General features: G+C 40.2%; 1 protein-coding gene across 1 annotated transcript in view; it reads left to right on the top strand.

The window, feature by feature from the left end:
• Sntb1 (syntrophin beta 1) overlaps nucleotides 1-14,188 on the top strand; it is a 213,688-nt gene that overhangs the window by 121,466 nt on the left and 78,034 nt on the right. The window contains exon 3 of the mRNA XM_090339330.1: nucleotides 11,333-11,540. Coding sequence (XP_090195456.1) covers nucleotides 11,333-11,540 — 208 coding nt within the window. The remainder of the gene's footprint in view (nucleotides 1-11,332; nucleotides 11,541-14,188) is intronic.

Genomic DNA, 14,188 nt, shown 5'->3' with positions numbered 1-14,188 from the left:
AAGACTCCCACAGAAGAAATAATTATGAAGCTGTCATTTCCTGAAGCCTTTCACAGTGTACTATCTACAAAGACTGCAGTTATTGCTTCAAAAGAAAAAAAATACCACTAACTCCAAATTCAGGACCACCCCTATGGAAAAATCTTAAGGGCATTTGCCTTTTGCACGTTGTAAGGTCTCTGTCCGTTGGTTCTCTGAAAACTTGATTGTTAAAAAACCTCAACTCTAGATTCCATATTTCCAACTGCAGGTATGATCTTGATCTATCCTTTGTCTCTAAAATTTAGACTGCTGGGCTGGGAGTTTGGCCTAGTGGGAGAGTGCTTGCCTAGCATGCATGAAGAACTGAGTTCGATACATAGAAAAAAGCTGGAAGTGGTGCTGAGGCTCAAGTGGTAGAGCTCTAGCCTTGAGAAAGTCCACAGACAGAGCTCAGGCCCTGAGCTCATGCCCAGTTCTGGCAAAAAGAAAATAAGACTGCTCACATGTGGAATAAAGGATTAAACAACCTCTGATTCCTTCAAAATGATTAATGCTGGCTTTGATTGTACCCCTCCCCAAGCTGGATCACTCTAGTTTCTGCTCTTCTTTCCCTCTATCTAGTCCCCTCACAGTCTTTCCACTTTCTGAATCAAATTCCCTGGGTCATTTCATATTGTAGACTCCCAGCAATTCTTCACTGTACCATGCATCTTAGGTCTTCCCTTTGATATTCATGCTGCTTGCTATTACTGTGACAAAAGGCGACTTTAAAAAGAAATATTTAATTCTATTTTAATTTTAATTAGGACCTGTAGCAGCGACTACCAGCATTGTGTTTTTATAAATAATTTGTTGAGACTTGAAATTTAAAAATTCCCTCTCCTAAGACAAATACAAATTATAATCTCATATCAGGAAACTCTCATGTCATTTGGGAACTTAGAGAAGTATTTGTTCATCCCAGACAGATAGACTGTCATGTTAGTGATTATTTCAACAATGCCTGTGTTGAGTTCTCCTTTTCTTTACATACCTTATGCCATCTATGATAGGTACTGGACCCTGAGAAAAATTGATAGGCTAGTCAATGAAATGACATTTCCTCACAATTTTGTGCATGGGGCAAACAGATCTTATTATTTAACTTGGTACTCTTTACAAATGAATTAGGTGGTAACTACTGATACTGCTCTCTCTTAGATATCAGCATTTTTTGATTCATAAAACTAGTTGCTTTATTTCTGTGCCACCTTTTGATCCTGCTTTGCACATTGGCAAGACTGCTCTTGCTACTAATCTGAGAAATGCTCGTAAGATCAAATATTGGCTACTGTAGTAGACCAAGAAAATCTTAGGTGGTAACCATGGTATTAGGAAGCCATAATGTTCCATTCTGGAATTGACTGGATACTACATGTAATCTGAGCAAGTTAACCTTCTCAGAAAAATAAGTTTGACTAAGTAAGTTACTTTAGTGCTGAAGGACTCTGAACTATGTAGTTAAATAGTATTATTCAAAAATAACTTTCAATAAAGGAGAAAGAATTATGTCAAGAATGGTAACATAGAACTATAAAAGTGACACCACTAGTATAGAAGGGAGAAGAAAGGAAATGGCAAGAACAGCCTTCTATTACCTCCCCAGTAAGTACTAATGAACACACACACACACACACACACACACACACACACACACACACACACACGAATGATCAGCTGACTGAAAGATCATCTCTATTTTGCCTCAACTTGCACAGATGGCATGACAGTGGACAAGCTTTACCATGAAGCACTCTCATGGCCTCCTCCAGTGTTGTTACTTTGTGTGAGTGGCCCTGTACCTGAGCAACAAAGAAGGGTATAAACTTCAATTCTGGTATGTGCCTTGGGCAAGTTCCACTTATAATTTGGAAATTTTCCCGAGCACACCAGAAGGGTATTCAAAAGATATTGAGCAGCAAGCAACATTAGGGAAAAAAATACTCCATTCTCTTTTAAACAGCATGCCACATTTTATAAACATATAAAAACATATATATACATATATGTATATAAAACATATATGAAAATTAAGCAGTTTTACTTGGCTTCAGTGCCACAGCCCAGAATGCCTGTAGCGATTAACGTATTTTTTGTAGCGATTAACTTACAAAGAGAAAAGGTTACCTGGGTGCTGGTGGCTCATACTTGTAATCCTAGCTACTCAGGAGACTGAGATCTAAGGATCAAGGTTGAAAGCCAGCCCGAGCAAGAAAGGCCATGAGACTCTTACTTTCAATTAACTATCAGAAAACCAAAAATGTTGCCATGGCGCAAATAGTACAGTGCTAGCTTTGAGCAGAAGAGTGCAGGAACAGCACGCAGGCCTTGAGTTCAAGCCTCACCACCATGAGAGGGGAGGAGGAACAGGAGGGGAGGGAGGGAGGGGTGTTTATTTAATTCACAGAAAGTTCAAGATGAATGTGGTATCTGGTATATTGTATATACGTTTATTTGAAAAAGGGAAAGTAAGGGAAAAACAATATGAGTGGGAAGGGGTGAGGGGAGGCAAAGTAGGAGAAAAACATGGGAACGGACAACAATGTTCAAAAAGTAATGTACCCATTACTTGATGAATGTAACTGTAACCCCTCTGTACATCACCACAACAATACAATTTTTAAAAATATGAAAATCTAAAAGGGAAAAGAAAATTCAAGATGTCAAGATGAGACAGTGTCATTTGTTTGAGGCTTCTGGGAAGGAAGCACACCGTGGTAAGAGCATATATGAGTAGCTGCCCAGGGCAGGATAGTCAAAAGACAGAAGTGGCCACTACTGGAAAGCAGTATGCCAATGTACTCTCAAATGCTAAATATGTATCACAAGTGCTAACCATGTGTCACCTCCATGCCAGAGACAAACACAGATAAATGATGACAACATGTTTTCCTAGTCGAGCCGACAATGAGAAACTTACCCCAGCCTCCTTTTCAAGTGTTTCAGGCTGTTACCATTTAATCAAAGTTGACCTAGAAAATAAAATTTGTATTCTACCCTATATAAGCAATTGTCTCAGATACACTGAAAACACTCGGTAATTTACTTAAAGTCTTGAACGCGATTTAGAAAATAGTCAGATCATACTGATAAATTTGGAGACCAAGACAATACTGATAAAATTTGGAGACTGGGTGCGATGCAAGACAACAGGAGACTTCAGGGCCGATAGGGTCAGTCAAGTGGATTTTTTGAAAGTATCTGATATCATTAATGAAACCAAAGTGTAATAAACAGCCTCATGGGGGAGTGGCTGGCAGACACTGCGGGTTTAAAGTGATAGCATGACAAGACAATGACTATGACGATATTTCACTAAACATAACATGTGTCTCCAAATCTGACCATTTTCGTCTTTTTATTATAGTGAGGTCTTGCCTAACCTAGAAACCATAGCAATGCCTTAGCTTTTCCTTCTTCCCCATTCACAGTGTCCTATGCGTTTTATATTGCATACATCCTTTTTTCATCCATGTATTTTTACAAAATCTCTACAACTGATTCTTTCATTGGGCCTATCTACAGCGCTTAGAAACTATGCTTATCTAAAATTCAGATTGTACTGGACATTCTCTGTTATCGTTTGGGAAATTTGACCGTCTTATCCCAAGATAACTGAATTCAGAAAGATAACAACAGGCCTTCAGACTCCAAATTATGTGCTCAGGATTGGGCTGTGGTGTCCATGATTTATCACTGTAAGGTTTCAAGATTCTAGATACTTGCTCCTTCTTTGAGCAAACGCTGTTTTTTAATTAGTGGAGCAAAGTCAAACCATGAAATGTTTTGTAAGGTACTGATGAAATGTCTAGTGGGAAAACAAAATATTTTCTCTACTTTTGACATTAGCCGACTCCTCTACTAAAACATTGATAAGGATATCATTCTCCAAGAAAAGGTCAACATGCTGAAAAAAATTCTTCACATATTTTGTAAATTTATATGGTACTGAAAAAAAAAACCCTGAAACCCAGCCAATGTAAGAGATAGTGTCAGAGCTTAGCAGAACATCGTGTCATGCATGACCTGTTTTTGAAATGGGATTTTTCTGAACGTCAATATAAAATCTGGCTTCTGTTCCATTAACTGTCCACACTTCACACGTTCTTCAGATGATCTCATTAGCTTCCATCATTACCACAGGCTTCCAAAACCCTTTGCCTTCTTAACTGAGGGTTATGGTTTCATGCAGCAGAATCCACTTGGGTGAAGCACATCAGGGTTCTCCATGTATTTCCCAAAGATTTCAGAGAACTACGCTGAGTAGCACAATGGCGAGAGATGCTCTAGGAAAATGCCACATTGAACAAACTCCTGGCTCGCATCAGTGTCAGCTTACACCATGGACACGTGACACCCTCCACCTCCGTATCTGCCAAGAGACGGATGCCTGCACAAGTATGTTCTGGCATTGCCTCCTCTAGTGTTGCTATTTTGTGTGAGTGGCTCTGTTCCGAAGCAACAAGAAAGGAATAGAAACTTGAATTCCAAGAGGTGCCTTGGGGAAATTCATCTTACAATTTAGAGATTTTTCCAAGTGCACAAGAAGGGAGTGGAAAAGATATTGAGCAGCAAACAACATGACAAATGTTCCGTTCTGTGTTAAACAGCACACCACATTTGATAAATGTCTTACTAAATGGAGCATGTATTAGCTTCACTCCTGAAACACAGATGTCTGGAGTCAAGTATCTCATACAGAAGAAAGGTATACTTGTCCCACGATGTCAATCCAAACTGAGACAGTTCTGTTTGTTCTGGGCTTCTGGTGAAAGGAGCAGGCCACTATGGGGTCACTGTCAGAGCAACCGCTCATATAACAAGCCAGGAAACAAAATGATTAAGGTTTCAGTCCCCCAATCCCTTCAGAGGGTGCACTAAGGACATTCTAACAAGAACTTCTTAACACCACTTTAGTGATACTGTGCAAAACTTTCCACATGGACCTTTGCAGGCAGTAACATATTCAAAGCATAATAGATGCAAAAGGATAAAACACAAATTTTAGAGTCATACGAATTTTGTTTCCAGTCCTAATTTTTCCTGTTACTGACTGGATGGACTAGACAAAGACACCCACTACAAACTGCCAATTTTTTTATCCTAACTCCACCATCTTGATCCTAGAATCATCTTTCTACCTGCCCCATGGATGCACTAACCTAACTCACCTCTTAAAATGGTCATAAAGATTAAATGGATGTAATATGAGGTTCACATTCCAGTGGGACCAATACGTTCCTTCTGAATATCCTTACAGGTAATTTTCTTGTCATTTCAATTCTTTTTTTTCCAGTTCTGACACTTGAACTCATGGCTTGGGCACTGTCCTTGGACACTTTGTGCTCAAGGTTAGCACACTGCCACTTGAGTCAGTGCCACTTCTGGCATTTTCTGTGGGTGTGGTACCAGGGAATTGAACCCAGGGCTTCATGCATGCTAAGCGAGCACTCTACCACTGGACCATGCTCCCAGCCCTCAATTCTTTTAGTCTCAACTCATTTATGATTTTAAGTAGAATCTTTTTTTCCCCAGTGTTACCTATTTCACCTAAGAACATGTTTTTTTCTTATTGAATTGATTCACTCATGAAATTATTGCTGAGCTTTACACTCATTTTTCTTTTGTCCCCTTCCTTCTTTTCTTTCCTTTTTTTCTCTTCTCTTCTTTTCTTTTCTTCCCCTTTCTTTCCTTTCCTTTTCTTTTCCTCTGTTTTTCCTGCTTGGGGGGCTTGAACTCCAGGCCTGATCACTGTCCCTGAGCTCTACCTCTTGGAGCCACAACTCCATTCCTGGTTTTTCTGGTGGTTAATTGGAAATAAGAATCTCATAGACTTTCCTGCCCAGACTGACTTTGAATCACCATCCCCAGATCTCAGCCTCCTGAGTATATAAGTACATGTATGAGTTACCAGCCTCTGGCACAAATAAATAAATTTCTAAATAAATTTCTCTCTCATCTGATTGCTTCACAAAACAAATTGGAAAGTGCAGAAGAAAGGAAAGGTAAAAAAAAAAAAAAAGTAGGCCAAATTTCCACTCTCCAGTGATAATAGCCATTGTTCACAGTGTTTTTCTATCGGCCTTAAGAATTGTAGACTCATGGAACTGGTAGCCAGCATGGTGTGATTTGCATCCCCTGATTCCTGTGGTTTCTTCAGGCCAGGCAGCCACAGTTTCCCACCTAGATTCACGTGGACTTTCCTCCAGCTTCACATTGAAGGGGAAAGGTCACCTGGAATCTCGGTTGCCAGGTTATACTTTTGTTTTATTTATTCATTTTGTCTTAGGAGGCCTCAAGATTTTTATATGCCAGCCTTGTGCTTCTAAACAAGAAGAGGAGAGAATGCTGGGAAATATTATTTGGCTCAGTGGAAACCTTTGAGAGAGCAAGAAGGGAAGAAAATTACTCTTTTATTGTGAGGTTTGCCAAATGATCTCTGAGAAGCTGTGATATCATTCATATGCTGTGCCAAGCTGGATCAAAATTGCTCATCTTGGCAGACATCTAGAGTGAGCGTATAATTCCTTGGGGTTGGTACGGGGCCTTTATCAGAAATAGTTCCATAGGCAGTATTTACATAACTGTGGTGGAGTGTGAGAATAAACACAGCTGTGGCATTGCCCTAAATATTTCTATTCAGTGGGGAATTAAAAGAGAACTTTATCGCTGAACTACAGATAAACACAATTCATCAAGCAGTGGTCAGTTCAACTGGGGAACAAAACAGGAGTTATAAAAGACTGGCCTGCTGAAAATAGCTCCAATCAGCCATCCTGACTTTATTACTCCTCTTCTCCCTCCTCCTTCCTCTTCCCTAGTTCCAGAAATATAGGGCTCATCACCTTGCAAGGTTGTTGCCTACATTTTACCCTAAGGAGAAAGTCAAGGGTCTGCTCACTGATGGAGCTGGTGGCTTACAGTGGGCACACATGCTTCCAGAACTTTCTGGCTCTTCGTTTTCTTGCTGGAATATAGAATTGAATGTTGAAGAAAGGAAGGATTTTTTGCAAAAAAAAAAAAAAAGACTTGTCAATTCCAAAGTATGTTGAAATGGACATGTGATATGACAGTTCCAAGTGACTGAAGTTTTGAGTTCCTTTAAACATCCATAGATTTGAAGCATTACTGTAAATCACGACCCAGCTACAAGTCTGATATGTATAGCCAATGGCATGGTGGTTGAGCAAGAAGTGCATCTTGCCTGCCTCAGAGCTTAAGGTAGCGACTGGAAAACCTTATTTATGTGACTGCATCTTTTTAATCTCTGCTCCATCTTCTTATCCTCTTTCTTTGTTGCATGTCTCTTTTTCTTTCACATGTCTTCTAATGACAGTGTCCTTAGAGTTAGGATCCATACTAAACCATTAGGAGAATTCATGAGATAAGAGATTAATTTTGTCTTAGGAGGCCTCAAGTTTTATATGCCGAGCCTTGTGTTTCTAAACAAGAGAAAGAAGAAAACCCTGGGACATACTGAGAATATTTTTCAATATTGAAATATTGACAAGATCTGAGAATCACATCTCAATCCTTATGCTAGTTGCATCTAAAAAGTTCCCATTTCCAAGTAAATTACACGCGGTTCTACCTGGACCCAAATGTGGGGAAGAAACTCTCCTCTTCTTGGTTTTTAAGTTTGTGCAAAGGTGGTGCCATTCAAAGCGGTTTCTGAATATAGTGCATCATACTGGTATCACCCCTTCAACATTCTCAATCCCCTTTGACTCACCGTTCCCTTACTTTTCCTAATGTTTGGCTTCATTCTCCTTCCCTCTCTCCCTTCTTCATTCATCTGCCCCCTTTCCCACTTCGCCCAACCCTTCCTGGATGTACCTATTTCCTGCTACTGATTTTGTTGATATTTGACCTACTCTTTCTAAAAGATAGCACTGTTTGAGTTCTCCGTAGAATCTATTATACTTAAGTTAATCCCATAGGCAAAGTAGCCCATTTGCTTTTATAATTCCCAGTATATTACAGACTTTGTAATAGAAGGCTGTCAAAGATAGGGGAGAGACAGAGACAGCAACAAAAACAGACTGTGAAAGAGATATATAAAGAGACAGAGAGAAAGAAAGAGACAATTTTTAAAATCACAGCATAAGTCTAACTTCATTTTGAGTCCTAAAAAAATACAGAAATAGGACCAGGAGTTTGGCCTAGTGGTGAAGTGTTTACCTAGCATGCACAAAGACCCGGGTTCGATTCCTCGGTGCCACATACATACAAAAAAGCCGGGAGTGGTGCTGAGGCTCAAGTGGCAGAGCTCTAGTCTTGAGAAAGTTCAAAGACAGTGCACAGGCCCTGAGCTCAAGCCCAGGACTGGCAAAAAAAATACAGAAATAGGCATACATTATCTCTTTACTGAAAGTAAAAAGGATTATTGAGTTTTTTATGTTAATATATACTGAAAATACAAAGACATTATCATCACTAACATAGTTCTTTATCCCAATTACTAAACCAAAGTCTCAGAATCTGAAAACATACAGAACAATTACTAAACCACCAAGATTTACAGGACAAAAAGTGATTCACAACTATAACTCATTCAATTCTCTAGTGCCTCTGTGATGGTTGTTATTATCTTTTTGATCATCATCGTCATCACTTTCATATGATGAAATCATCGTCTTCTGATTTTTGTGAGATGAAGCAATTTGAGGCTCACAAAAATTAAGTGACCTATTTGTAGCCAGTGTATGAGTCAAAGATTTTAGCTGTGTTGGAAGATACTCTAACTAACTTCAAAGCAAAGGAAGACAGTCCAAGGATTTTTGGCATCAGGTATGGCCTGATCCAGATTTCTCCCATCACTGTTTACTTAGCTTACTTCCTCTCTTTAATGCTAAGATAACCTTGATTAATTGCATTTATAATTTATAATCTGATCCAGCCAAGCTAAAGCATTCCCAATTCCAGTTCACAGAAACCATATGATAATTAATGTTTGACATTCTAAGATATCTGCTTTGGGGTTAATTTGTTCCCCAGAAAGTAGATAACAAACACTTTCTCCAAGATCTATCTGTTCTGTTTCCCAGAACAGGTAGACAATACAGCTTTTGAGATTTGAGCTGGACTTTGTCTGGGTACTGTGTACTCTATATAATACACAAAATATTTAAAGCATCCACCCAGGCTTTGACCACTGGTGAGTCTTACTTAATAGATCTGGGATGGGTTCCAAGCATCTGTATTTAATTAAAGGATTTTTGAGAAAGAAACCTATTTGGGGTTTCTAAACATTATTTCTTGATGGGGATCTGGGTGCTTCCCTTGTTTAAAGAATACCTGAGGTCTCCCTTTTCTGGGTTTTCTGTGTTCTCTCTGAGGTGTGTTGACATGTAGTATGTCAGCGTGGCAAACAGACAAAGTCAGTATGCTTTCTTATGAACCTATAGAGCACCTCCTGAATTGCAGGACGTCTGTGGAGGAAACACCTAATGTGCATTTCTGAGTTCCCAGGTGATGGTCTACCACTTGAGTCAGAGAGCCATTTCTGTCTTTTTAATGGTTAATTGGAGATAAGGTTCTCATAGATTTTCCTGCTCCAGCTAGCTTTGAACTATAGCCCCCATATCTCAGTCCTCTGAGTAACTAGAATTACAGGCATGAACCACCAGTGCTAGGCTTATTATTCTTTCTTATCCCGCTCCCCCTACCTTTACTCCTTGGCTTAACTTTCTTACAATTTTGTAAATATATTATGTACATTCTTTCTATATGTGCATGTAAAATACTTCCATTAGAGTCTGAGGCTTTGAATCTAACATCCACTGCTATGTGGCCTTAGAGACATTATTTCTCTCTTTACTTCTTTTGTTAAATATATTTGATAATATCAGTTGTGGGACTCTTTTTTTTTGTCAGTCCTGGGCTTGAGCTCAGCACCTGAGCACTGTCCTTGGGCTTTCTCAAGGCTAGACCTCCGCCACTTGAACCTCAGCACCACTTCCGGCTTTTTCCTATGTAGGTGGTACCAAGAAATCAAACCCAGGTCTTCGTGCATGCTAGGCAAGCACTCTACCACTAGGCCAAACTCCCGGGCCAGTCGTGAGACTCTTTAAGAACATTACATGTAATAATAGGTGAAGATTATATATTGAGGATTATGTAAGGATTTTAAACTTTGCCTAGCACATAGTAAATTATTATGGATTGCAATATAATTATTGAGAAATGAAAGGAAATTAACAAATGGATAATCTTGCTCCCAATCCTTATATTTTCCTAATACAAAATGAATGAATGAAGGGCATTTATGTGTGTGCATACGTGAGCAAATAAAGAAGACTTTTCCCCTCACATTAAAAAGGTATGTCTAAAAATTAAAGTAATGGGGAAGAGGCCAAGATTTGCAATGATACTGAAAATTGGGGACATGGATTATGATAGGAAGTTGGAGGGAAGTATTCTGGTGATAGAATGCATGTTCTTTACAGGGGTGATGGAGAGCAATGGGTTTTACACAAATCTTCACCTTTATCAAATGACATAGAAGTGAACACTCTGGTCATACCAACGCAGTCTCATGGGGCTTGGTTTGTTTTTGAGGTTCTGGTTATGTAGTCTAGCAAAGACTTGAAGTCAAAATTGTCTTATTTCTACCTCCCCAGTATATGACATCATGTAGTGTTGCTATTGTTCTCTCGTATGTCACCTGTAACCCCAGGGTAAAATGACTGCAAGGTAAAATTATGTGGATCTCTTGTTCTCTCAGATGAGGCAAGTGAATTTGGTGTTGTGAGACTGTGCATCTCTTCCCACTTTGTGTCCTTTTCCTTTCACCCCTTCACTCCGGGAGTCCAGTGTTTAACGACTACTTGAAAGTGCCACTGTCTAGGCTTCTAAAGAATACTAAATCCCATCATTTTTCATCCTAAAATATTTTCAGTTCCTGCTCAGCAGCAGTAAGCATGTGGCAAGACTTTCCAATCTACTTCCTACCAGCAGCATCAGTGATATATAAGTATATCCTGAAAATCCTCTGTGAGTTAAATCAGTTCAATCTGCGGTACAGAAGTCCAGATATGATAATGCCCGCCAATCCAGTCAACCGAATCATGAGAAAATAAGATACACTTAGTTCAGGTAATTTGATGGTTATATAACCATGATCCCGGAACATACACCAGTATTTGTGGATGAGTGAAGGAATGTATAAATAAGTGAATGATGGGGCCATTCAGATAAAGCCTTGGAAAATGCCAGGCTAAAAGAGTAAAGAATTAATTCACCCTGGTGAGGCAGGTCTTGAAATCAGGCTCTTCCAGGAAGCTTCTGACCCTTTTTTCTTTTCTTTCAGGCAGCTTGAAATCCATTCTCCAGACGCGAAGCACACTGTAATCCTCAGGAGCAAGGACTCAGCCACTGCCCAGGCCTGGTTCAGTGCCATCCATGCCAGTGTCAGTGAACTGCAGGCTCGAGTGATGGCCGAAGTCAGAGAGCAGCTGGGGAAGACGGGCATTGCAGGCAGCCGAGAGATCAGGCATCTTGGCTGGCTTGCAGAAAAAGTAAGGAAACCATATCCCTCCATCATTGTCCTCTAGGCTCTCCCTGTACGCAGAACAACTGGAATTCTCTCATCCCATAGGCTGGGTCTCCCATTCACACTGTATGCGGAGTTCTTTTTCATTCTAAGTACACTAGCACATACCTTCTGAGTCACAGAGAATTTCCCTTAACCCACCAGGGTCCTCCAACATATAATCAAACACGCAGTCAATTGGCTTTTAAAGTAATAAATTAACTTGAGCGGGTGGATGAGAAAATGGATGAAAGGTTTCATTTTGGGGGGGGGGGAGGTCATGTAGGAGAGGAGGGAAGGTAAGCTAAAGCTCACAGCAGAGCTGGTGCCTTGGAAAGCAAGGAAGTTGACAGGGCTGTTGGAAGAAGTGTTTGTGTGACTTTTGATAAGCCAGCTCATGGATGATACAGATTCCTCCGCATGATCAAATCATACACTTACAAATGGTAGGCATGGCAATAAGTGCCTGGATTTCTCCAGAAACCTGGAGAGCAACTGCCATGCACTGACTTGTTCCTTTATTGTACTATATTGTTTATTTCTGCTGTCACTCAGTAGGGCCTCATATAACTACTATGGAGAACCTGCATTATATGGGACACATAAGTAGAAGTAAAAAGTGTTGTGTAAGACAATTGGAGACCTCGTATCTGTCAGGGAAGACAAGCTGCTGTGGGAAAGATTGTGCCACACTAGCACTGTCATTCTTTCTTTTCCCAAGGTATAGGGTAGTGCTTTGTGGATAAAAGTCATGCACACTTTGCCACTATCTCTTGGGACTTACTCCTTCTCTTCATTTCAACAGATTGAGCTTTTACCATTGGCCTTGTACCTGACTGCTGTCCCTTGAATTTGACCTCAGCTATTCAGGATCATTGGGCTTTGGGTACAGTTTGACCTCTTAGTAACTCATGTTCTCAAAAAGTCGGTAAATAGGAATAATGATGGTTGCAATAACATCTTTCCTGCCAAGGAACTCTGTCATCTGAGAAGACTCCATCCAATGGCACTTGAAAATAATACTGGAACACAGCATTCGGCTCTTTTCCACCATTGTTCTTTGTCTGTACCAGTTCATGTGTGGGACTGGGCCGGCAAGTTCAAGGCAAAGTGGATTGCTTGCTCTGGTGATGTCCCATTTACTTTAGATTTCCGAGAACTAAAGACAGAGTGTCAGTGTTGGAAATATCATTGTCACCATTTACCCAAACCACTGCAGGTAGCCTTTCTGAATGAGTGATAAATTGTTTTAAAACAACCGCAATCCCTAACATTCTCTACTCTTTAGTCTTTCCAACTTCCTGTTTTTATTAGAACACCCATTAGAGATCCTGTGATTTACCTTGAGTAAAAAGGAGCCTCTGCAACTTCATTGTGCAAAAGTAAGATTCAGGCATGGTGGGATCAAGGAATTCAATTTGGTGGCCTCTCCATCTGTTTATTCCTATGTCTCCTTTGCTAGTTATTCTCAAAACAAAAAAAAAAAACACAAAACAAAAAGCTCTCTGTTACCAGTGAGCTCCAAGGTGTTTTTTTCCCCATATACCTGGGTAACTTAGTGAGTGGAGGCCTCTCTGCTGTAGTCCTTTCAGCACAGATATTGAGAAGCCTAAACTGGGTCATCCGTAGATCTCCTTCAATAGTGAGATTAGCCCCACTCAGATTCTGTGCTGAGAAGGGAGAATGGGTTGTCCAGGGGGGAAATGCGAAAGACATTCATTTGTTGACAGAGGATGGCTAGAAAACTCATAAGTGATGACTAGAAATGTTTTCATGTCAGGATAGTTTGTAAGGCAGCGTCTAAGTGGGGAAAAACACTGGGAGATAGCAAAGTGCTCCACGTCTAATCCCCCTGGGAGGCTACTACCGTCACTTGATCTAAGAAGTAAAGGTAAAAGAGCAGTTACCTAAACTGAGCAAGTGTTATAGTGGTAGAAAGGGCTACCCTCTCCCAACTGTGGATTTTGGAGAAGATGGTTACTGATTTCCCGCTGGTGCTTCCCAATGGCAAAGGAGCCCATAGATGGATGCTAACAAGAGAAAATGGGCATTTCAGGACACAGAGCAGTTATACAAGAATAGAAACTGGATCTGGGGACACAGAGGCCTGGCTGCACACACAGCTTAAACTGTCCATAGCGAAGGTATTTTCAGCTCTTGCTCTTATCCCTTTAAAAATAAACTGCCTTTGTGGCCAGGAGTTTGGCCCAGTGGTAGAGTGCTTTCCTAGCATGGACAAAGATCCAGGATCAATTCCTCTGTACCACATACATAGAAAAAGCTGGAAGTGGTGCCATGGCTCAAGTAGTAGAGCTCAAGGTTTGAGGAAGTCCAAGGACAGTCCTCAGGCCCTGAGATCAAACCCCAGGACTGGCAAAATAAATAAATAAATAAACAAACAAACTAACAAACTAATTAACTAACTACATTTATAACCATTTTTGACCAGGGACTGGTGGTTTACACCCATTATCCTAGCTACTCCAGAAACTGAGATCTGAGGATCTTGATTCAAAGCCAGCACAAGCAGAAAAACCCATGTAATTCTTATCTGTAATAAACAAAGCAGGAAAAAGAACAGGCATTCCTGTGAAAACATAAAGACATAGAAAAAACCTCTTTCTTTGTTGGAAT

Source organism: Megascapheus bottae, chromosome 9 (genome assembly GCF_031878675.1).
Source record: "Megascapheus bottae isolate mThoBot1 chromosome 9, mThoBot2.hap1, whole genome shotgun sequence".
Taxonomy (NCBI): domain Eukaryota; kingdom Metazoa; phylum Chordata; class Mammalia; order Rodentia; family Geomyidae; genus Megascapheus; species Megascapheus bottae.
The sequence above is the reverse complement of the archived record's forward strand: the minus strand, read 5'-3'. Positions and strand labels throughout refer to the sequence as shown.